The 24,245-nt window shown below is 38.2% G+C and overlaps 2 protein-coding genes across 3 annotated transcripts in view; both read right to left on the reverse strand.

The window, feature by feature from the left end:
- Nucleotides 1-18,107, reverse strand: part of VTA1 (vesicle trafficking 1) — a 45,027-nt gene extending 26,920 nt beyond the window's left edge. For both annotated transcript variants that reach the window (XM_064447150.1, XM_064447149.1), the window contains exons 1-3: nucleotides 17,906-18,107; nucleotides 3,732-3,826; nucleotides 422-549 (exon numbers count right to left, since the gene is read on the reverse strand). In XM_064447150.1, coding sequence (XP_064303220.1) covers nucleotides 422-549; nucleotides 3,732-3,826; nucleotides 17,906-18,014 — 332 coding nt within the window. In that variant the 5' untranslated portion in view covers nucleotides 18,015-18,107. The remainder of the gene's footprint in view (nucleotides 1-421; nucleotides 550-3,731; nucleotides 3,827-17,905) is intronic.
- A 4,780-nt stretch (nucleotides 18,108-22,887) lies between these two features.
- Nucleotides 22,888-23,840, reverse strand: GJE1 (gap junction protein epsilon 1). Its single transcript, XM_064448618.1, is given in 3 exon segments — nucleotides 22,888-23,294; nucleotides 23,667-23,714; nucleotides 23,717-23,840. Coding segments are annotated over 3 exon segments (579 nt in total).
- Nucleotides 23,841-24,245: the final 405 nt, after the last annotated feature.

Genomic DNA, 24,245 nt, shown 5'->3' on the forward strand with positions numbered 1-24,245 from the left:
TCTGGTCTGTGCTTAGTTTCTAATTTGGAATGTTCAACACAGGACATAGGACATCCTATATTACCTTAGAAAACAGCCTAGCAAAGTCATCAAGCTCTAGTAATCGTTGTAAATCAAACCACATAATGTATCATCACAACTATTTTAATATCACTGGACAGTAAAAACTATAGTGTGCTTGATGCCAAGCTCCATATTAGCCTGGGGTTTTAAAAGGCTTGCCAGTCGGTGAGCAACCTCCTAAAGCACGCAGGAAGGAGGATTCCAGTTAATGTGTGAAGTTAGACACAAAGTAACAAGTTTTCTGAAAGAGAAATGAATGCATTAAAGCACAATTCTTGTTTCCAGTCAAACTGAAGAGTTTGGATATTCAAATTTCCTGACCAGTATCTTAATTCAGATAACAAAGATTTTCACCTACTTATGAAATTGCCCCGCTCTGTCTTCATTGTCTGCATACAAAAACATTTTCAAAGCATAATTCTCCACATGAGCAGAACCAACAATTTCCTGAGTAATTGCTTCATTATCACCAAATTGCTTTTTCATCTGAAAAGTTAGAAGAAATACATTTGTTACCTTGCTAGACCCTAGCAATTCTGCAGTCTAATTCAAAAGAAGCTGCTGATTTAGACAAAGCCAAGTACAAGAACAACATACGCTTTAATAATTTTACAAATCTCCAGCTTCTAACGTAACAGATGCTAAAAGTAGCATGTTAAAGCACATTCTTTTGGAGGGAGAAATATTACGAATAAGTAGCTCTGAGCACCATATTCAATCACAAAATACTTTAAAAAAACCACAAACCAAAACAAAAAACCCATTAAAAATAAATGCTACTACAATATTGTGGAAGAACTGCTACAGATATTTTTTCCCTTACTATCTGAAAAACAAAGCACTCTGGAGCCTGTGTCAGGATTCAACACAGTTCAATTGATAAAGTAATGCATGCTTTAGAAAGGTACTGTAGCTCAGAGTGATCATGTGTCTTTTCTCTTGTAAGGTTATTTCAGTGCAGTTCATTATATCTTTCAAAGCCTCTGAGCCCTACCTTGACCAGCCTAGTGACCTGTAGATTTACTGGAATTTTCAGTGTAAGCACTGTACTGCAATTCAAAGACCTCTTTTCAAAGATGCTAGAGTACAAGAATCCTCAGGTTTCCTCATAAAAATCAGTAAAGCAAATAACCCTCTAACAGTTACAACAGGTGGATTTACAGCTTCTGAATAGGCTTACTGTTCACACATAAGGAAATCTCAGGTTATCCTTAGAGAACAAAAACAGGAACACTGTATGTTACTAACCTGCAGCCTTTATTTTGCCAAAAAAAGATTTAAAAACAATCTCTGAATGGCAGTTATTTTTCACTGTGCATGTGAAAAAAAATTTAATCCTGCAGGCTGCATTTCCATATTTTTCAGATTGCTGCCAACTTTTTAAGATATAAAATGTTGCCAGAAAAGTTACTTGATTTCAGTAGTGAAAGGTAAACTTTCCAAACAGAACTTTAAATCTAAAGACTTTTGTCAAACATAGTTTTGTGTTTTACAAAGTGTAATTGTTTTTCTTGCGAGTGTACCAATTTGTAAGTTGCAAGGTATGTAACTGAAATTAAACACTGAAGTTAACTGAAGAAGAAAATTATTTGTTTATATATATATATAATTCAGTAGCCTATATATACACCTTACGCTCAGAAAATAACTTATTACTCTACTTGATCTGATGTTCAACGGAGATGATTTCAAATGCACAAATGACAATCAGTTACATATGCTTTGAAAAATACTAAAGTTAACCAAGTTTTTTACTTTTGAAATGACCCTTCACACAATCTGTGATTCAGTATAGCAGTACTGATGCTTTAAATGATGATTCATAATTTGAATTTAAATCAAGCAAGTTTGGTTTAATTTTACTAAAATCATTTAAATGAAACAGTTACCTACAGGAAAAGCAAACCAACACAATCACATGTAAAAGCATTTCTGACAGAAACATGCATTTTGGATACAAAATCACTGTACTTAATTAATTGACATATTTGGAATATTATGAAGTTTCTTGCAAAAAACAATCTGGTAATGTCCAGATGCATCTACACTTTTATTCTTTGCTACTATAAAGTTCAGGATTGTTTGCCAGCTTCTGTCTTAACGTCTAAAATAACCAATTGTGGCAACACACAGAAAAGCTGTGAGAAACATTTTGCACAGTCCTGCAGCAGCCCTTTTTGCCCCCTCCTGGATAAGGGCAGCTATTGAATTGCTACAAAGGTCCAATTTCTCAACATACCCAAGCTTCCTAGCCCCAGAAATGCTGCATTAGATCTGCTTACAAGTGCTCTCTCTATCCTTCCACAACTTGGCTATGTGGAAGGAACTTCGATACCTGAGCCTAAGCTGTTACACAGACAATCTTACCAGCAACTGCAAGTTGAAACCATGGGGTTTTTGCTGGTTTTCTGGTCTTTCCAGATTTGAAACAAAAGGTGTAACTGAACTCTGAAGACAGATTAGTTGCTGCAGCACCACAGGGGACTGAATAAATTTTAACAGTTCTTAAGGAATGAAGAGGAAAATCTTTTTGAGTTTTAGTATCAACTCTCCTGCCACCTCTCTTCCCTTTTGAGCATAAATATCAGTTCCATTATAGACGTTAAAATTTGATGAAATAACACACCAAGAAGTCACTGCACACTGGATTTTTCATTGCTAAAAAATCAGAGATAAAATGTAGCAAGAAGCACAAGGTATGAATAAAACACAAATGGTTCACGTTTCTTTTTTTTTTTTTCTGAAGAATTGAGGGCTGTTGCACTAGTTTCACACAAACTTTTCAGGCATTGCTATGGCTAGATTTTGGATAGAATCATTAACACGGAACACAAAAAGAACCACTGCTTCATTTTACAATGTTATTTTCTGCTTCCAAATAAGCACCTAGACATTAAAATCCACATACTACTTGCTTTGAGACTATTGAAAACTACAGCATATGAACACAAACAGCTCCTGGAACTTAAACCGATCATCTGTACAATGACTTTACCTTTCTTTCTTTAAGACTGTTCTATTTCAGGTTGCTTGCTTTTTAATATTGTTGGGTCCACTCAAGAGTTGTGGCATAGCTATCTCTTACCCACACAGATAAGACTGTGCTTACAAAAATTCACAGCATCAGATCCCCAATATCTAACAGAGGATATGATCAGAAATATCTTTATCTTTCAGAGAAAGTTCTAAAAAACTCCCTGGGTACAACGGTTTAGGTAAAAAATTTCAAAAGCACCAAGAACTAGGCTAGCCAGTCCTAGAGCAGTGGAAATAATTGTCTCAGACTTCAAGGAATCAAAGGTAAATCCATGAAAAAGGTCTTCTAGAACTCCTGCATTTATTTTGTAATGAAATACGATTTCTCATGACAATATGTATGAATAAAGAATTGTAATTCATGTTGCCTAGATAAAACCTTGTGGCAAACGTCTGCTGTATGAAATGTCAGTTATGTTTGTGCATGCATATAAACATACAAATATAGCTTTATCTCCTTTCAATCCCTTTGCCAAGTTATTACATACAACTTAAATTCATACAGAATGCCTCCATACAGAATAGTTGCATCAATGACTGATGACAGGAGAAAGTAGTACTTGTACAAGCTTAAATAAAAATTAAAGTAACGTCATGAATCATTTTAGAGAAGAGCAATAAATTCTACTTACAGCTTCCAACTGGTCCATAAGTTTGGATAAAAATTTACGGCATTCTGGGGTTTTACTATCAATCTTCATCCCTGTTTGCATTGCATACAAACGACCTTTAAAGGAGACAAAACACACAAAAAAACCCCAGAAGTGATTATCTAAGGCAAAACCCATAAGCAAACAAAGCAATGCCTGCCCAAACACATCTGGAAGACAAACTCATCTTGGGGTTTAACAACGTGCTACTACAGTACTAGTGAGCAGTGACAGTGAAATCTAGGTATGTTCAGTCTTGCAGCGATGCTAGGAGATATTTTTCTAAGATTTATACTTTATTTTTATTTCTGATGATTTTAGACTGATGCTTGTATCACTGATGCAATATGAAGTGCTTTTGCAAATAATCACCATCCTCATTTGCAACACTCTAAAACAGGAACTTGATTTTTATCCCTAATTATACATGAATAATTTTCCTATGACTTACATATATGTATAGAGTGTATGGATGATATGTCTCAAAAATGGAACTTTGTGTAGCAGGAACTAGCTAGCTTTAAAACTCCACTTCAACAAGTGGAATTAAGCATCTATTATACCCATATATATGCATAGATATCACCAGAGACACAAGACAAACCTGATCTTTAAATCTGACAAGACAGAGTTTAAACTTTCCCTGCAAGTCAAGCTGCCAGTTTTTCATATTATCTTGAAAATGAATGATTAACATATTCTGATTTGAAATTATCTTTTTACTACCAAAAATCTATGAATTTTAGATATGCACATGGCAGGACTTTATGTGTTTCAGGAAATTGCGGGTAAAACCAACAAACTATTATTTACTAGGATTAACATACAGAGAAAGGCAAACTGACAGTAACATTCAGTAACCAAATGCAGAACATTTTCCACAAAAACCCCCCATGTCACTAACCCTGACTGCTGACCCTCAAGGGCGTCCTACAAAACACCTTCCGATGCAGAGCTTAAGAAAGAAAAGCTGTAACTCTACCAAACGTTATCATGAGCTAATTATTATGGCATACCGCAATGTCCTCCTTCCCACAGGATACTCAGCTCTGCAAGTGATCCTTACTTCCTTCAGAGCTTTACCATCTCCTTCCAAGCATCTCTTCACGCACTACAGATAGCGTTTTCCCATCAAATTATCTCAGTAAACACAGATACAACACAGTTGTTTTCAAACTGCACTTATCCTGATGTTTGCTGCAGAAGCATTATATGCACAAAAGCACATCATTATATCCTCATTTTGAGCATGACATGCCCAAAGTCTTGTCTGCCTTTTCCATCTATTATCAGTCTGTCTAATAAAATCAGATCTCTCGCTACCGAGCTTACTTAGGTTCTGTTGGTAAGCATCGTAATTTAACTCAGTTTTCTGGATTTTAAAAGTAGTACTTCACTTCTCATATACAATTTATTATTCCAACCACACGAAATGTAGACTCCTTATTTGGGATTGGAAAGATGAAAAAATTTTGAATGTTAAAGCTGTTGGGCTGCCCAACCATTTATAGACTCCCCCAAAGTAAGTAAAGTCCTTGCGGCCTCCAGCACCCCTCTACTTCTACATACACAATTTATAAAACAACCTAGCACCTTCATAGTCAAGTTTTAAGTGAAGAACAACTAAGTAAAAGTCTACTCTGAGCGAAACTTCAGGAATGAATAAAAGCTATGAAAACTACAACTGACCACAACAAATGAAAGATGGCAGTTTTAACAAAAATTGCTATGTAGGTTTCATCAAGTGACAACACTAACATTAAGCTAATTACCGATATGTACTCTTAACCCCACCTTATTTATCTTCAGGAAACCAACATTAATACTAAAAATTATGAAACCAGCACATGTAAAGCTGAAATTACTTTCGAAGAAATCCAAACACAGAAAGATAGAGATGTGTATTTAAGGCACTCAATTTAAGTCTACTGCCAATTAAAATACCCCATTCACATGATGAGTTAATGCTTACAGTCTTCAATTAAACTGATTTTTAAGTACATACTTGACTGTAAGCTTCTCAGAACACATTTCATGGTATGATTTAATAACAGAAAACCTGGAAATTAACACAATGGATACTAGACCTATGGGCCAGCTAGATCAGTTATTTCTTTTTGACAGATGCAAATATCAATGTTTTCAGAGGAAAGTAAATTAATTTTAAACTGACATAAGTTATGGCGACATAAATTCAGAACACCCTTGGTCATTACTGGACGCAGGTTTATCTTACTTGCTTAAGTGTGCACCTTCATATCTCTTCCAAAATTCAGTTGCATAAAAAGACCTCTGTTTCCATATGAATGGAAATCTTGCAAATGTCTTAAGTCCTGAGGATCGGTTTAATCATTAAAAGATCTGCTTATTTCTTATCTGCTTAACTGTTACTCTTCTGTTACCTATATGTGGCTTTTTTTCACATTCATTGGAAATACATCCATTTAAAGAATGAAAGCATGATAATTTTTTTCCTCAACAATATCCGAAGGGGTGTATTTGCAGGACTGTGTCATCTGTATGCTTTGCAGGCAGCCCTAAAAAGCCAGTCCTCTTCCCTCTTAGGATTTCAGAGACTGGAAAAACTTGAAGAGTCCTTCACGCATTCCAATAAACAAACGCAGAAAAGTGAGTCGAACACATAGAGAACACAGGTCAAAGAACAACAGTTACAGATAATAAACATGTTTTTCTTGTCTACATATAAATTTACACTGTGGGTGACATCAAGCAATGTTCCATACCACCACCACTTTCCTGCTAACAAGGCTCTGGGATCAAGGTGCCCAAGAGTCCTCAGGTCATTCAGGATCGAAGGACTATTATCCAAAGCATACACAGACTGCCAAGAAAACATAAAGGTGCTCCAGCAGCAGCTCTACAGATATTAAGAACGGACATATCCTACAGACAAACAATGTCACCTGAACTAAGATTAAATGTGTTGCACCTGTCACAGCAATTACATCTCTGTACCACACGACTGACTATGCAAGACACTTACCACACCTAGCCATCAAACTCTGATTTGCATCAATGTCTATATAAATTGGAAAGGAGATTCCCAGCATGACCTTATTAACTAGTAAAAGGTCAAAGCACACTTAAGTTACGCTAACAAGAGAGTCGACTGCAATCTTTAAGAACTTTCAATGTTTGGAATTTTTGCATACTCACTTCACATACAGCAATGTGTTCAAAAGGAGCACCACGTAACAAAACCTGTCCAGAGACAGGCCTATGGTGATGCAATCATGGATGTAAGGGCAAAACCTATTCCTTCATTCTCAAGTAAGTGGTGATCAAGAAAGAGTATGATGTTTGTGAAAACTACAATTGACAGAGCACCACTACCTAGCAGCATTCAGTACTAAAAGGGAGTCCTGACTCAAATACCTTTGATAAAACAACCTGATTGTAATGAACTAGGCAACCTGCAGGTCAGAAAATGCAATCCATTCCCTACCACTCAAAATCTCCAGGAACATCAGTTTCAGTTGATGAACTGAAGATATAGAAGGCAAGCATACTCTCCAGTGTTTGAAATTCACCAGTGACAAACAAAATGTTAAGTACGCTTAGGCACACTTACTGCCTTACTGTCCCGGTATAGTCAAAGGTAGGGCTTGGGGGTTGACGTGTATCAACAATCATTAAACATATCAAGCAGACAAGTACTTGAAAAACTGAAATAACCAGAATTCCTCTGACAGAAGCAGAATAGGATGAAGAGAAATAATTTGGTATTTGCCTCTACAGACACTACTGAAATAAAAATAATATTCTTTTAAAGTTTTAAAGTTTTGCTTCTGAAAATATCTGAATGAAGAGCAACATGTGAGTGAAGCTGAAAGCAACAACTAATCCCTTGCCTTATTACAGAAAACAAGAAAGTGTCTTAACTCTCTGCATTTTTGTGTATTATTATAACATCTTATTCCTAAGGCAAGGAATCTTAATTTACCAAAAGCAAGTTTTTCCATGTCTGCATCTTTGTCATCCTTCCCTCTGCTCTAAATCTGAAATGTCCCAAGTATTCTATATGAAGTCTATCTGTAAGAATGTGTGGGTTTTGATACTACTACCTTTGCTAATTAAAGTGTCAGAAGTCTCTTACATGTGGGATAAACATGTAGTTTATCACATAAATATTACTTAAGTTAATGATACATGATAGTAACTGAAAGATGTGCTTTGATCTAGTGAAGGAAATCTATTATGTCCTTTTCCTGTTTAACTTGCAGCGAATGGGCAAACTTACTTCATTACTGAATTTTCAGCAGCAAAAAGCAAAACACTTCTCCTGTGTTAACATCATTAGTGAAATTTTAAACTGGCAATTAATGCTCGAAGAACTGTCTTTCATGTTTATGTTGACAGGTAATTTCATTGGCAAAGAACTCATAAGCAAGAGGCCAAAAGTTTACTGCCTCCAACATTTCTGCTGAGAAAGCCAAATGTAACATGAGTTCAGTTCCCTCCCCCCCCATATCTGAAAGAAAACAGAGCAATTATTTACATTCCTTTAGATACAGCTGTTCTGGTTTCTGTAATATTGCAAAAACAGTGGAATTTATTACTACCATGCTTGCTAAGTAAAAAAAAAATTTGCTTTAATGCAAGTGGTTCAATTTCTAATAACTAGATTTTAATCTCCTGAATGATATGGACACCACAGAAAGAAATTATCTTAGTGTTCCGTATATCAATTGCATTACTCCACCTTTTAAAAATACCGCATTTGAGATGCCAATTTACATCAAATTTATTTCAGAGTTCTTCTCTTCAGAACTTCTCTCTATCCATTGAAAACTCATTATAAAGTCCATGTCCCTAATGACCACAGTAATATACTGTAAAACTAAACAACTAGACTTACAGGAGCCATTTGCTTGGTAACTTTTGACAAAAAATTTCCTCTGTGAAAAGCCGAGCTGCTGAAAATTCAGATACAAAAAGACAACTAAAACCCATACATTGTAGCTGCAAAAGTTTGCAAGTTTTTAAAGCCTAAACGAAGTATTTGAAGAATGCAGACAATCTTGGAATTAAGTGACCTGTAATTCCCATCTCACTTCACTATTTGTGATGAAGATCTGGAATACCTGGAAACAAATAAATGAATGCAATTACTAGTTCTTTCTAAGCTTGTTCTATGCACTTGGCTTCATAACAGATACACTCTATATTTTTGCCCCCTTTACCCAAATCAAATAGCAGAAAAAGGTTTTTGGGTGGCCAACAACAGTAGTATATGCATAAATTAAAGCACTAAGGAGGTAAAGGAAGCTACACAGAGCTAATATAATATTAATTAACATTTACCCAAGTAGAGCTAAAGTAGTTTGTAATCTTTTATGCATGAAGACAGAACCATTTTGCCAATTATTAACTAAAAGAGGGTTTGCTCTCAGTTTGCAGACAGGACATTTATCTTCACATTCATAAAGACTTGGCAAGTAATCACTCTCAGAAAAATGTTTAGCCAGGACAACTACAAAATTTATGTCTTGATTTGTTGCCCTTAATCTTTGTTCAGCAAATACTAAGTGTGGGTGTGCTGGAAGGAATTATACAGTGAGCTTTACAGAAACTTTTCTGCTTTTATTTATGTCACGTAATACCACGTTATTTTTCCTTTGCTAATACACAGCACAATTTCAGAGCGAGTATTTTGTCTTTAGTACGTGCCAGGCATTCATTCCTAATACACAGTAAGTTATTCCAGATTTATGTTTGGATTACAACTGAAACTCCCCTCACTCCCATTTTAAACTCCATGCCAAGAAAAAATACTGGAGAACAAAAGTTCCAGCCAGCAAGCATGCACAATAGGTTGATTCTGTCTTCTAAGTTCTGTCCTACTATCCATCTTTCTTTTTCCTGGTCTAACAGGATCAAAAGATTACAGTTCTTTCCCCCCATGTGTATTTAATTCTCCAGTATAGGAAAAAAATTATTAGGAACTGAAATATTTTTGACATTTAATAGTAACAGATTGACATTAAACAGTAACAAAAACACTGCCATAAACTTTAGCCATATTTTGATTCTGATTAAGAGATGAAAGCTTTTTCAGGCTGTAATTTATTGCTCATTCATATTCTACACCTTCCTCTCTCCTTTGTCAAACCACTGACAGAAAAACATTTGTTAACTGCTTTCTGTACAGGAAGAAACAGTTGGAATACAAATGTGGGAAGCACGGGACACAAAAACATTAAATTGGATTGCACTGAAACTGCCACAAATGTACTTTCATAATGAATGAATCTGCAAAAAAAAACCCAAACAGTAATTATTCTTGCTTTCATGAACATTAATGTATCATACTCCATTCATGTAATTTCTGCATGCAGATCATAAATATATGCCATTTCTAGGTTGCTAGATCAAAGTTGTCTGAATTCAAAGACTTTTTAAAATAGATTTAAGAGCCCTGACAAACAAACTTTGAAGGGCCTGATACCTCCTTTTCATTATATGATGCTGAAGGAAATAGGCAAAAGACAAGGTAAATATTAGGCTGGCAGCATCAATTAAAAATCTGAAGCATTCCAGAGAAAACAAATTACTTTTAAATATTAATTTTCAAGTAAAATTAGTTTAAGGAGAAATGCAAGAAAAAAAATTGCTGAAACAGAAGTGGAGGGAAAGACGACTACACACAAATTTAATTAAGAAACTCAAACCAAAAAAAAGGATAGTATCATGACCCCCCTCTTCCCCTCAGATTCTTTCTTAGTTTTCTAAATCCTACAGAGGAAAATGGACCGATAACAATACATTTCAAGGTTAGGTTTCATGCTAGACAAACTTTGTCAAGACAAAACTATCTCCAGTAAAATGTCTCTTACATAAAATTACTGCAAGTTACAGTAAGTTACATTAGAATTCACTGTTATTGGAAGAATAGCAACTTGTAAACAAACTAAATAGGTGAAACAAAATATGCAATTATAAACAAGTGTGGTAATTATTAAGGTTAGATGACAAAACAAGTAATATAATAATATCTATCATGAATCTTAGGAAATCAATCAGTATTCTACACTGCCATTCTTCAGTGTGGCATATGGACCAATTCTGGTCTCACAAAATTTGAGCACGAGATTTATATGTGGAATTCACAGGTTTCTAAGCTTTTGCACAATTTTTAAACTATCAGTATTTTTCAAAGCTTGTCTCTAAAGTGTAATAAAGAAAATAAAATATTTCTAATTAAACCAGAAAAACTACCTTACTGTAGGATTTATAGTAATTGAGATCTCAAGAAATCAAAAGTTGGAGAAGGCAGCTACTTTGGATTATTTATGGTCAAGTCATGCAGATAAAACAGCTTGTAGTGATTAGAGCACAAATCTGAAACACTCCTGTGAAATGCCCTCCAGCTTAGTTTAAACTGGAAGAAACCTCTTTTGTGTTCTCAAACTATTCTGCGAGGTGAAATAAAGCACCCTAGATGGGCATGACCATGAGATAAGTTTCCAAAGTGCACGCCTCATCTTAATTGCTAACAGCATCCAGGGCTGCATGAGGAGAACATTGCCAGCAGGTTGAGGGAGGTGATCTTTCCTTTCTACTCAGCACTTGTGTGACACACTAGAAGTGCTGGGTCCAGTTCCAGGCTCCCAGCATAAGAGACATGGGAAAGGCCACAAAGATGACGAAGGGCTAGGAATATCTGTCACAGCGGGAGAGGCAGAGAGCTAGAACTTTAGTCTCGAAAAGAGAAGGCTCACAGGATCTTACCAATGTGCACAAATACCTGATGTAGGAAGGGGGACAGCAGGGAGTGAAGACAAAGCCAGCCCCTTCTCAGTGATGTCCACTGACAGGACAAGAGGCAATGGGCACAAAATTAAATACAGGATATCCCCTTTAAACATAAGAAAAATCTTCTACTGTGAGGATAACTGTACTCTGGTACAGGTTGCTCCCAGCAGCTGTGGAGTCTCCATCCTTGGGGACATTCAAAACCTGCCTGGACATAGTCCTGACCATGCTTTGAGCAGGGGATTGGACTAGGTGACATAAAAAGTTCCCTTCAGCCTCAATGATTCTGTGATTCTGCAAATTAGAATGCCGATATGGATGCATCCCTTCTTCAGAAGTAGCAGCAAACTTCAGGCGGGAAAAAACAGATCTTGATTTTATTTCCAGAGTTTCAGGTTGAATAAAGATCCACCAAAAAAATGTGAATTACATGGTGGAAAAAATGCATGTTAGTATATTTACACCATACAATTGAACTCTAGGAGTTTTATACAAGTACACATACCTCAGAAATACAGTTTCAATCTCTAAAGCACGCTTGTTCTATTTTGTGTTCTCATTCCTATCTCTGTCAGAGCAGATTATTTTAAATATTACCTATGTAATCAAAGCAAGTGCCAAAAATACTACACAACAGTTAACATAATCTTTAATTTTTGCTTCTGCCCAAAGTTTGCTTTGAGGACTGTGGAGGTTTATGTATTTATCTTTGTTATTCCAATCGCTTCTCACTGTTTTTCTGCCTCCACAGACAAACCAGAGTTTTAAAAGCATAGTTTTCCCACTTACAAATCTTTGAAAGGAATCAGAGCAAACAAGCTAAGACTGAAGACAGAAAAAATAGAACGCACAGGAAAAAATAAAGAAATTGAGAAATATTTTTAGTTTATACTCATAGTACAATCAAAACAAGTCCCACAGTGCACTATGAAATGGATATCTACTTAAATATTTGACCATTTCAATTAACTTATCCTGAATAAGGAACAGATAAGATCTAGTCTTCAATATGTAATCTCTAATACTAAGCTTTAAATAATTTGTAGTATTAATAGCACATAAAACTGTTTCTGCCACCAGCAATATGAGATTATGGAAAATGTACTTTTATAAATGGATTATACAAAACTGTTACAATAAATGGATGTTTAAACTGGAAAGCTCAAGAATTTGATCTTAGTAGATAAGGAATGTTGTAAGAACATGATTTTACGCATTTCAATTCTACAATGTCCTAGTGAAATGAAGTCAGTATGTGCAGAACCTCTGCAGTGAAATACAGCAAACACCAGTTACTTTTATTTCCTTGAATACTTCTGAATTACACGCATCTTCAAAATCAGTCATTCAAAATGCACCAAGATACAATAAAAAGTTGATTAAATTTAAAACTCAATTAAAATATTTGTCTGTTATTAGTCCTCTGCTTTGAGGAAGGATCAGTAAAAAAATTAATAGTATTTAGTTGTAAAATTACACAGTAACTATATTTCCCAAGTTCTCAGTCAGGCCACAAACTTTATTTTTTTTGTCCTCTTTTTTTTTTTAATTAAAAAAAGAGTCTTATAATTGGTATGAAGTGAGAACCTTGTTTCATGGATGTCTGACTAAACTTGGAAGTAAAAAGCCAGTCACATTTAACAGATGGGTATTTCCATTAAAAGCTGAATGTCTTTTGATTCAAGAAGTTGTCAACTAGTGAAAAAAACCCACAACATTTCTTTTGCCTTTTCTCTTCTGCTTGATCCCGCAAAAACATAAATATCAATGCAAAAGTAAGGTCCTTTGGAAGGATTCTCTGGTGTTTTCCTATCTCAAGAATTTGAGAATTGTAGGAGATTTTCTTCACACCTTTTTTAAACACATCAAGTCTATTGATCTCACACAAACGTTTTCTGATGTTTTGCAGTCTGTAGAGCAAAAACCATCACAGCCCTGCTTTTCCAAAATTACTAGACTATTATTTCATGTTGCATTCACTGGATATCCAAACGCTGTTGTGTGTTACAAGTTATATATCATGAAACATTAATGCTTTTCTGGCAGTTTACTGGCACTCTCTCAATACTTTTGAATTAGAACATCAATGACCAGTAAGTACAGAAGTATAAAATAAACTACCAATCATCTTTGAAGAGAGCTTAACACGACCACTGAAAGGCTGAAACAACAGCTATTAAGGAAAATCTTGCTTTAAACACTAAAACATAAGTTTTCAGAAGAGAAATCCACCTCTCAAACCTTGCAATTTTTAAAAAAATAGCTTCTGAGTCAAACTGCCTATGGCACAGTTAGAAATATAATTTAGTTATTACACAGGCCAGAGATTTTTTATCGAAGCCTGCCTCCTTGTGTTTGCAGAACAACATCTCAAAGTAGTCAGTCACTCATGTAAGTTTTTAACGTAAGAAAATTATTGACAACTAATCACTTATTTTCCTTTTGCTAGGCAATTGGTGTAGCATCCTTTACTGGTATTCCCTTAGACCTATCGAATCAGCTGACCTTTACTGAACCTGAAATACTTAATGACAGTGATTAACAAAATAATATAAAAATGTGAGAGAAAGTATCATATGGGGAGACAAGCATTTTAAAAGAAGGTGCTATATTACTGCAGTGCTGAACACCTACGTAAACCATAAAGCATTTAATGTCTTTAAAAGGATAATTACTTTGTGAGATCACATCCTGTACAACTTAAATAAGGTTGGTTTCTTTATTTCTCCGCAGGCTATGTTCTGAGTATAACAAATTTTACAACCACGTAAATTTACAGTACATACTGGCAGAAGCAAATACATATTTTATTGCTTCAGTCAATCATGTTATCTACTCAATTATGTCCATCTACTTTTTCTAGCCCTAGCCACTGATAGTTAACAGTTTACAAACAACATACAAAGCTACTGATCATATGCTACTTTGAATTTGAATACGTAAAAAATTGAGCTAAGCATGAAGGCTTTTTAAGGAATACACAGGACTACCCGAAATAAAAACATTTTTGCAATGTTTCTAGCAAATACCACAACAAAAAGCATCTGTGACATGTTATGGTGCACAAATGCATCAATGTTGTTTTTCGACATTTTATTTTTCACGTGGAAAATTATGTGGCAGTTGAAAAATACAAATCATCCCTGCTGTAACTATCCATATTGTGTAAAACAGAGATTAATGTTCATCAGATTACTGTTTGCTTAAATCAACATATGCCAGCAATATAAAAAAAGTAGGACTCCTGTCTTGTCCCCAAGTCACTGTGTCTTCTTGTTCCTTGTCTTCATGTGGAAGCATAGCTGTTTAAGCGGTAGTGAATTGGCCTGGCTGAAAAACAGCTTATTGTTTTTCATCATACAATTACATCAGTGTTTGCTTCTCAAGAACGTTAGGGTTGGAAACGAGAGGCCAGAAAAGAACTACAGTATCATCTTTAGGTGGCAGTGCTGGTTTATGCTAGTTTAATGCTTCAAATGAACTATACCCAAAAAAACATAAAAAGAAAAAATATTAAAATGGTGAACACAAATAAAATCTGTAACTGCCATTCAGATTCCTGGCTTTCGAAGCACGGGAATTTCTGGCAGAAGTGGATGCTGATGAGAGACAAAAATAATAATATGAGCAGTAAATAGTTGCTCCTGACAATTTTATTGCTGAGCTACAGAAAGTAATATTTTAGGTCACAAGCATCTTACCAGAGTTCACTTGCTTCTGAAATTGAAATTAGTTTGTGTAGCAGCTCTTGTTATCAGAAATATACAAGTGGAATTGAACTAAAATGCACACAAATCAAAACCTAGCAAACATATGTCCATACTGAAAACTACTGTGCCATGGAAACATTAATATTAGGACCAAAGCTTTTGGCTAGGGCTGAGCCACTCCTGGCAACATTCCAAAGCTTGGGCTGACAGTTACATCCATCATATGACCAAAATTCAGATGTTCCCCCTCCCACACTGACTGTGCAAGCAGCCTTGTGACAAAACACGCAGCACTGTCCCATCACATGACCTTTCACAGCAGGGTCCCCTCGGCTGGCTGCTGCACCACACCACCCTCCCGGACCCAGGAGGTGCACAGTGCCAGGCACGCCTGCAAAGAAGGCTGGTGGAGCAGCGCCAGCTCAGGGGACACCACCACATGGTCCAGCAGACACCAAGCTCTCCTCACGCTATTCCTTCCACACAATACATTACAGCAAATGTATAGAGCTCCTCTGAAACACATTCCAAAGACTCTACAGAGATGCTCAGTTTTTTTCAGTGAAGCATCTAATGAGGAATGTTGCATTAACTCCACGTAAAATCTGTGGAGTTTATCTGAAAAGCGTCTTGAAAATTTTTTGTATACCCAGACTTACACTTTTAAAAAGCCTACCTTTTTAGGAAAGCCTTTATTATTCATAGCATGCTGGAATGATATATAGTAGATCTTTTTGACAGCAGCAATATTAATAATTAATACTTCGGGATTCCACATAATTGTTCCAAACCCACAACGTTCAAAATTAATAGTTCTTTTCCCCTTCAAAGCCAGAATTAAAATAACAAAAAAAATCCTATGAATCAGGAATTTTGCATTTTAGTCAATCCAGACAAACTCATCAACCATGTGAGGAAATAAGTGCCATCAGTGGAAGACTGGTGAAAATTAATTCTTCTCCTTTGTGTACTGAAAAGAACAAAGGATCCAAGCAAGATGACCTGCCTTGAAAAACAGGTATCACTGCTTTTCACTTTGTGTAATAATGTAATGAGAAAGATGTCTCTAGAATATAGACTATACTATACTCAATAATGAATCAGATGTGCTAAAGCACTCAAATGAAAAAATAAGATATGCAAATTTTTAGGGTACCTAGGACAGCCAAGGCAAAGCACTTTACATAAAATGCTAATTATTCAACACAGTTATTTCTTTTCCTGTACACTGAGACTTACATTAAGTTTCAGAATGGAAAAGACATTCTGAAAAATACAGATTGCCACCTAAACACTTCTGGTATAAAATAAAAATAGATTTGTATTTTGTTACCTACAGTAAATGCTAATATTTTTATTGCATAGTCAGACAGGGTGTTACATTTGATAAGAAACCCCAAAGAAATAGAGAAAAACAAAACAAAAAAAAAAAGTGCCACTTGACCTAGCTGGTGCTTCCTGCCATACAAAGTATTTGTCCTGTATTTTTCCAGTAAAAAAAAGCAAGTACTATTGAAAACACTGAGTGTTCTAATATGTGGCTGTGTCGCTTCTCTGGTGGCACTTTTCCACATTAGCACTGTATTCCTGCATAACACATAAAACACATTAAAATTATTCTTCTGACACTGAGCTGACAGTTTTATCAGAGCTTTCTGAAGCCTGACTTTCATGAGTTCATCCTTCTAAACTTATGATTGCATTACAAATTAAAGTACCAGTTCTAATTCTCTTTATCATTTAACTCTTTCTGAAGACAAGCTATTGACAAGTAAACCACCCAAATGACCTCCCCACATCTCAAGAAAAATACAAACAACATAAAGGCACACTTCTGGTGATCTGCTAGTCTACAAAATTTTTCAAGTGTGGTGATTAACTGTGACAGGAATTTAAGACTACTAACAACAGGCTTCCGTTTCTCAATTAACTGTGGAAACCCTTTTAGAAAGGCTCACTGACCACCCTGACAACGATTAGCTTAGAAGCCATACGTTAGCTTGGAAAATCTACATGTTCATTTGAAAGATTTGCAGTAAGTTATTTTTGCTATATTCATTCCAGTGAAACAAGCAATAGAGGAGCAACCCACTCTCCCTCTTAAGAGGGCCCTGAAGAAGTGACAAAGCCTCAGAGAAAATAACATGGACACTATTAAGAGAAATAAAGACTCTCAAGCCCAAACTGCTTACTCAGAGACAGGACAGAAAGAAGGAGGTCTTTTCAGCAGGAGAAAAACTCCGAAAAGACTCTCGAACGTTAGTTTTTTGCGATACTTGTTAGGACTATCCCACAGACTTGACTTTACACACGTGCGCACAGTCACGCCTTTGGGCTGCTGGCATATCCACTACCACTGCAAAGAGGCTTATGTCTGCAAAAATCGAGGACATGGAAGACGGGTTGGGGCTGGCAGCTGGAGCGGCGGCAGGGAGGGAGGGCAGGCCGTGAGCACCCCGTTCCGCCCCGGGGGGGGACTTCACCCCCCGCGCCCGCCCATCGGACGGGCAGCTCGCGCGACCCAACCAGGCAGAAAGAAGGGAGGGGCGCCCCGCCCGGTGCAGCGGCTGGTGGCGGGGGGGCGGCGGCAGCCCCCAGACAAGGACAGCGGCGGGGCGGGCCGGGCCGGGCTCGGGGCCGGCGGGGCGGGGCTGCGGCCGCCTCACTCACAATAATACGCCACCACTGGCTCGCGCTTGTCCAGCTCCTGCGCCGTTCGCAGATGGTGCTGGATGCTCTTGAACTGCGGCGGCAGCGGGGGAAGCGCCGTGGCCGCCATAGCGCGGGCGGCGAGCCGAGGGGAGGCGGCGACAACGGGCGGCCGACGGCGGCTCTCGCTCCCGAGCCTGGGGCCGGCCGCTTCCGCTTCCGGCACGGCCCGCCGGGGCGTCTGCGCGGTGCGCGAGCCGGTGGGCTGCTGCCGGTGGCGGTGCGCCCAGGAAGAGCGCCCCCTGCTGAGCGGGAGGGGCGGGAGACGGAGCAGGCGGCTTCTGGGGGCTTCGACCCGCCTGGGTCGGGCGGGATGACCGGTCTGTCCGCCCGCCCGTCTGCCCGTCTGCGGGACCATACAGCTTCACCTGTCTCCTGCGTGGCTCGTTAGTGTTTGAAAAGCGTCCTACAGCCGCTGTGCGGAGGGCCCTGGGGACCTCGGGCCAGCCGGGACTTCCCTGTATCTCTGAAAACCAGGAATAAAACTCCTTAACGCTGGGTGTATTAAAGAGAGGGCATTACTTTATTCAGCACCTTCTGGGCCAAGGTGTTCCCTTTTTAAACTGATGTCTTCACATCTGGCCTTCCCTTATCTTCACACCCTTCTTTGTGGCAGGATGTCTCCACTGTTAGTGTCTAGGACGTTCCACTTAGTGAGGCATCCATTGCTAATACCCTCCTATCTGGCCTAGGCATTATTTACTACCTTATTAAAATTCTCAGGTGTTAGTTTCTACTCCTAACTGTGATCCTTTCTTAACTACTAACAACTCCTGCGCTATTGCGTTTCATCCAAGAAGAATATATATATTTTAGGTAACTCCCGGGCCCAGCCAGGGGATAGTGTTGGGGCCCCAACCCTGCCCGGCCACCCCCTGCCCCTTCCCTTGCACCCTCCCCCAGGAGGTACAGCTGCATGTAAAACTCCTTTTCAGGCTGAAAAACCTTCCCCTTGGGCTGCCCTGTGGCTCCCCAGGGGTGTGGGCGGCCCTTGAGCCCTCTGCCCCTGGGCCCGCTGCCGCTCACTGGAGCAGCCTGGTGCGACCAGCGGGCTGGTCAATGGCCCTTCACCTGACTGGGGTGCTCCCTAGCATCCATCTGGAAGCCCTCCAGCCTTGGGATGTACACATCTGGGAAGTGGTGATCCTGCGAGAACTTTTTCTCAGAGGAAGCTCCAGGGATTTCTCTTTTTGCTGAGAGGGGATAAGAACAGCAAAAGAAGTGGGAACCACTGAAGCAAAATGGTTTCAGATGGATCTAACAAATTGCAATATAGATTATTTTAGTGTCTGTCGTCTTCTCGTTCTGACAGCACAGTTAAATGACTTTTTAAAATTTCTTTTAAATGGCCTGGTTGCCAAAACTTCCTCCTGGTCTCAAAATGGCCGTCTGGAAGGCAGGAGAATGTCAATGCTCCGGGGCATTAAGAAAGGAGGGAGGCACATGTTGGGAGAGGTGGCTGCATTGTCTCATTGCTATCATGGGAAAGTGCTGTAAAGAGAATGAAAGGAAAATGATGGCTGAACAGAAGAAAGGAAGACAAGAAAGGAACAGAACAAGGAGTGGTTATAGGACTGGGATGTGATGGTGATGTACTAGAAGTTGGCTGGCCCAGAGCAACTATACCTTTGATGTAAAGGTAATCATGTCACTTTACTGGGTGTATTTAGCTCGTTTCATTGAAGAAGATAGCAGGAGCAATTATGACTTGTTAAGCGAGAACTGAAATGGGCATGATGTCTGGCTAGAGACAAAACCGACTGCAAACATATGAGCTGGGGATTTCTTTGAGTGGTGTCTGTGAATATAAGGCAGCTAGAGTACAGTGGAAAACAATGAAAAAGTCAAAGAAACACTTATCATGTGATCCTGATGTAAGCAACAAAAATGCTACCTACTGTGTTCTGGGAGACAGGACTTCGTGTTCACTGTGTAAAGAAATAGAACTGAATCAAAGAATCCCCAAGTGTATTATGTAATTCTGTTCATAATGGCAACAAATGCTTTCAGGATCATCTCAAATATTTGCTAAGCATTTGAGTTAAAATCAGTGTAACGCTGAAAAACACATGCAGGCATGTTATAAATCTCAGAGGGAGTAAGGGTGGAAGGAAGCTGATAGAAAGCAACGTAGATGAGGATAACAGTGGTGGGAGTTTGGAAGACTAGCAGAGAGAAAAGTTTAGAGACACCTGAGAATACAATGAGTGCCAGGAAAACAAATGGCAAATACAGGAGAGGGAAGTGTTGACAACCATGGGGAAATGGTTTCTTTACGTGGACATAATATCTCCATCAACATGTTCCAGAAACTAATGATGGAATCAGTCACAGAAAAACATTTGCACTAAAAGGCAATAACACATGTCTTGTTTTTAAATGAAAAACTGAAACTGAGGAATTTGACAATTTTAATTTCAGAAGAAATGCAGAAAAAATGGGCATTGTATCTGATTTGGAAGAAGAACATGCTTTGATACATTCCAGATTTTTGACCACCAAGGGCAAGGGCATGGTGGTGGGTAATCCAGCTCCTAGAGCCCCTCAGGGGTCCTCAGGCAGTCCCATGCCACTCCTAGCTCTGCAAAGGTCTTTATAGTAACAGGGAGGTCCACTGAGGGGCTGGGGGGTTTGGCACTCCTCTGACCTTTCTGAAGTGCTTTGAAATCTACAGAAGAACAACAAGCAACGGAGATATTAAGCACCAGGGAAAATACTGACAAGGTCATGATGAAGCCATTTTATTATTATTATACAAACATCTGTTTAAGTGTGACTTGAGTACAATTGGTCACAACTGTACCTAGCACATGGAAGTAAATTCTTCCTTTTAGTATTAATATATAGATTGTATTTTATTTTTAAATAAAAATATTTTTACCTGAGATTACAAGTTTAAAATGCAAAGAATAATTCCAGATGGGTACCAAAGTGTACAACAAAAAAATAAGCGTGTATCAACCAAAGCACATGGTATATGATGCAAACGAGAAGTTAGCACAGTGATTCTTATTCCTCTTGTAATGCTTGTAAATATCAAATTACTAGTTTAATGTTGCACAAATCTGATAGGGTTGACTGGACATATATTTAAGACAACATATAATTTATTTCCATAGGGAAACAATAGCACAACATTAATGCTTTAATACAGTGAAGTATTTAAATTTATCATCTTGTTCTTGATCAGCATATTAAAAAAATCACACATCTAGTTGTGACCCACTTTGATTTAAGTGGCCCGGAGGCAATCAAATCCAAGACAACTAAATAAATCAATTCCATATGTGTAGAGGAGTAATTTTGTGGGTGAGGATTACAAAGCTCTTATAATCCAACTTTGTTTGGGACTGCTTAACTAACAGCTGGTGCTCAAAGATTTTGTAGTAAATTTTCCAGATTTTTTTTCAAATATTCCTGAAAGGTCCCAAACACTGTCACCAGGATCTCAACTTTTTATGCTTTTATGCTGAATATTGCCTATACTGTGCTTTTTTTCACATAAGTTAAACTTAAAAAAATATGTTCTTCCCTTCAGTGTTATAGGCCTCAAGCTGTGTCCAAAGATGCTGATAGACTCCTTTTGACTTTGCTGGTTCCTGCAGCACTGTTAAGTAGTGATAAGTCTCAGTTTCTTGTTTCACTGAGATTCAGAACAGAAATTGTTCCATTTAGTAGCCGTAGAAAATGATGAAAGAGGAAGAAACCTTCCATTTCTTTTCCTAGAAATTGAGGGTATTTGAAAAACAAATGGTAAATAGCTAATAGTTGTGATTGCTATTTGTATATATTCTATATGGGAAACTACCTCCATCTTTCTTTCCAGTTCTGAAATCTGTTTGGTTTTTTTTTTTGCAGTACCTCACTTCAGCACCAGGAATGAAATCACTTCTAAGTTTAAGATGTCTGTTAGTCCTTAAGAAGAAACTGTTACACCAGCTAACATCTGATACCTATATGAAGTTCAAGACCTAAACTATCCAGATACACTTATTGCATTGAACAATTTTAGTACGCAGACTTCTTTTTAACTGTTATTCGAGTGACTTCAGTCAGAGCAATAAGAAGTTAGGCGTGACACAGCAAAAAGTTCTGTGGTCTCAATTCTGCAGTCACACACAAGCAAAACTCTCGCTGAAATCAAGGCGTGACTGCACCCAGAAGAGGCTTTTCTCCAAGATTTTCTTTTGACAATTTTAAGCATCTACTACAAAACTAAGTCACAAAGCCCTCCTTCAAAATGTGATCATACAAAATTGGCAATAATATCCTAAGCCAAAACATAATGAGGCTAAGGCAGCCCAGTCAGCACAAAGAATACTATGCTAGTCTTTCACTTTTAAAAGGAGATTCACAGCTAGCAGATGACATTAGCTGGGCTGCTGCAAAGTTGATACTGATGGATATGTCATCACCACAGCCTAAGATGCAGGTCTGAGATGCAGGTTGCAACAGTAGCACTGCTTGGGAAAATGTTTGAACACTTTCTGGTACCCAGAGATTATCCACCGTCACTGCTTAACTCTCAAGCCATAGGAACATCTAAGAAATTGGAATAGTTTTTCTTGGCAGGTCTGTAACCTTACTCACTCCAGTTGCATGTGTTCAGAAGAGCTGTGAATGAAAATAGATATACAGGTAAACTCCTCCTCACACACAGACACTGCTCTGGAGGTATGTGGCAGGTCATGAAAACGTGTTGCTCTTGGGAATCTTATTGCCTTTCATCTTTACATGGAAACAAAGGTTATTCACAAAATGGGGTGGAATTCACAAAAAGGTGAGGAATAAGCGTCAGGTGGCTACTCTGCAGCAGTAATCATGAGTGTGGTTCTCTTCTGCAACACTTTGTGGAGGAGAGGAGATGTTTTTTGTTATAGCTTGAAATCACTGTAAGAGAACTGCAGGCGGACAGGGTGATAAATGACTAGGGGTGATTGACATCACCGAGTTTTTAAGAAACATAGCCTTCTACATGAGATCTCAATAATTCCAGCAACACGCGAGACCACTGTAATCACAGTAAATGTGTACATTGCAATAAGAAAAATTGTCTTTTCAAAGTGCTCTGACACCAGGCACCAGGTAATGCTAAAATTTTTTCCAAGGGCTTCTACATCATACATGTGGATTGCGTTCACTTTGAAACCAAAGAGCGGAATCTGAAACAAAAAAGCGACAGCTTCAAGGATAATCCTTAAGAAAACAGAGAAGATATAAAAAACGGTGTAGAATGACTTTTGGAGGAGATCTTCCTGTTTGATGCTCTTACACGCAGCACGAAGGTGAAAAAAGGCTTTGGGTACCAGTAGAATCACCCACTGTGATGCCCCGAATGCCCAAAATGTAGCAGAAATGTAGTTGTCTGATCATTTAAAACTGCATCAGGGCAGCTAAAACGTGCACATATTGGAACATTTTGCAAGTCTGTTTTTAATACGTAACAAATGTATAAACACTTGGATAACAACAAAGGTAAAATCACTGTTATGTTTTAATTTGAAAAGTTCAGTTGGTTTCTGAAACGTGAGGGTTGTTATGAAAGATTGAAAGCACAACTCCGTATTTAGTCACAGATTAAAGGTTATTAAAAGGAAAATATTGATGGAAAAGTGAAATGATAATTAGCCCAATCAGTCACGACTTCTTATACGGAACAAATATGTTTACTTTTTGCAGTTTATTTTCTTAACATGGAATTTCTGCAATAAGAGAATTACCTAAGGCGTTACAGGCCTGAACTGGTTGTAACAGAAAAGATCAACCTCTCACAGCTGAAATGCAAGGCTTCATTTCCATAAATAGCAAAGCCCAAAACCCCAAGGAAAAACATACGAACTGAGCCAAAGAAAAGAGCGTGGAATTGGCCAGTTACCATTGGTGGCCTGAGCTGCATATCGCAGGGTTATTCAACACGAAAACAAAAATGAACAGCATTATTGTTGGAGGCCTACTTGCTCTTTTTCATCATCCAAAATACTTTATTCTACTTGTTTTAAAAGGAGAGCATTTCCCTACGAAGGCTGCAATAGCTTTCTGACAAATAACGGCTTAGAACACCTCATTGTTGCTAGCAGTTTTATAGGAACGTTCATTTGTCTAGCACAAATGAGTTAATTTGTTTCGCTGTATTCTGCTGTTGCAGAACGCACCGCCCGGAGCCGAGCGCTCCGACCCGCAGTCCCTTCGTTTTGCCGTTGATTCGATTTACGTGATGTCGGTGACGGCAAAGTAAGGCCGTCATCGAACCTCGCGCTGCTTATTCTCGCAAACTAAACTTCATCTTCCCCGAAGGGGGGCA

This window comes from Phalacrocorax carbo, chromosome 3, assembly GCF_963921805.1.
Source record: "Phalacrocorax carbo chromosome 3, bPhaCar2.1, whole genome shotgun sequence".
In the NCBI taxonomy this organism is placed as follows: domain Eukaryota; kingdom Metazoa; phylum Chordata; class Aves; order Suliformes; family Phalacrocoracidae; genus Phalacrocorax; species Phalacrocorax carbo.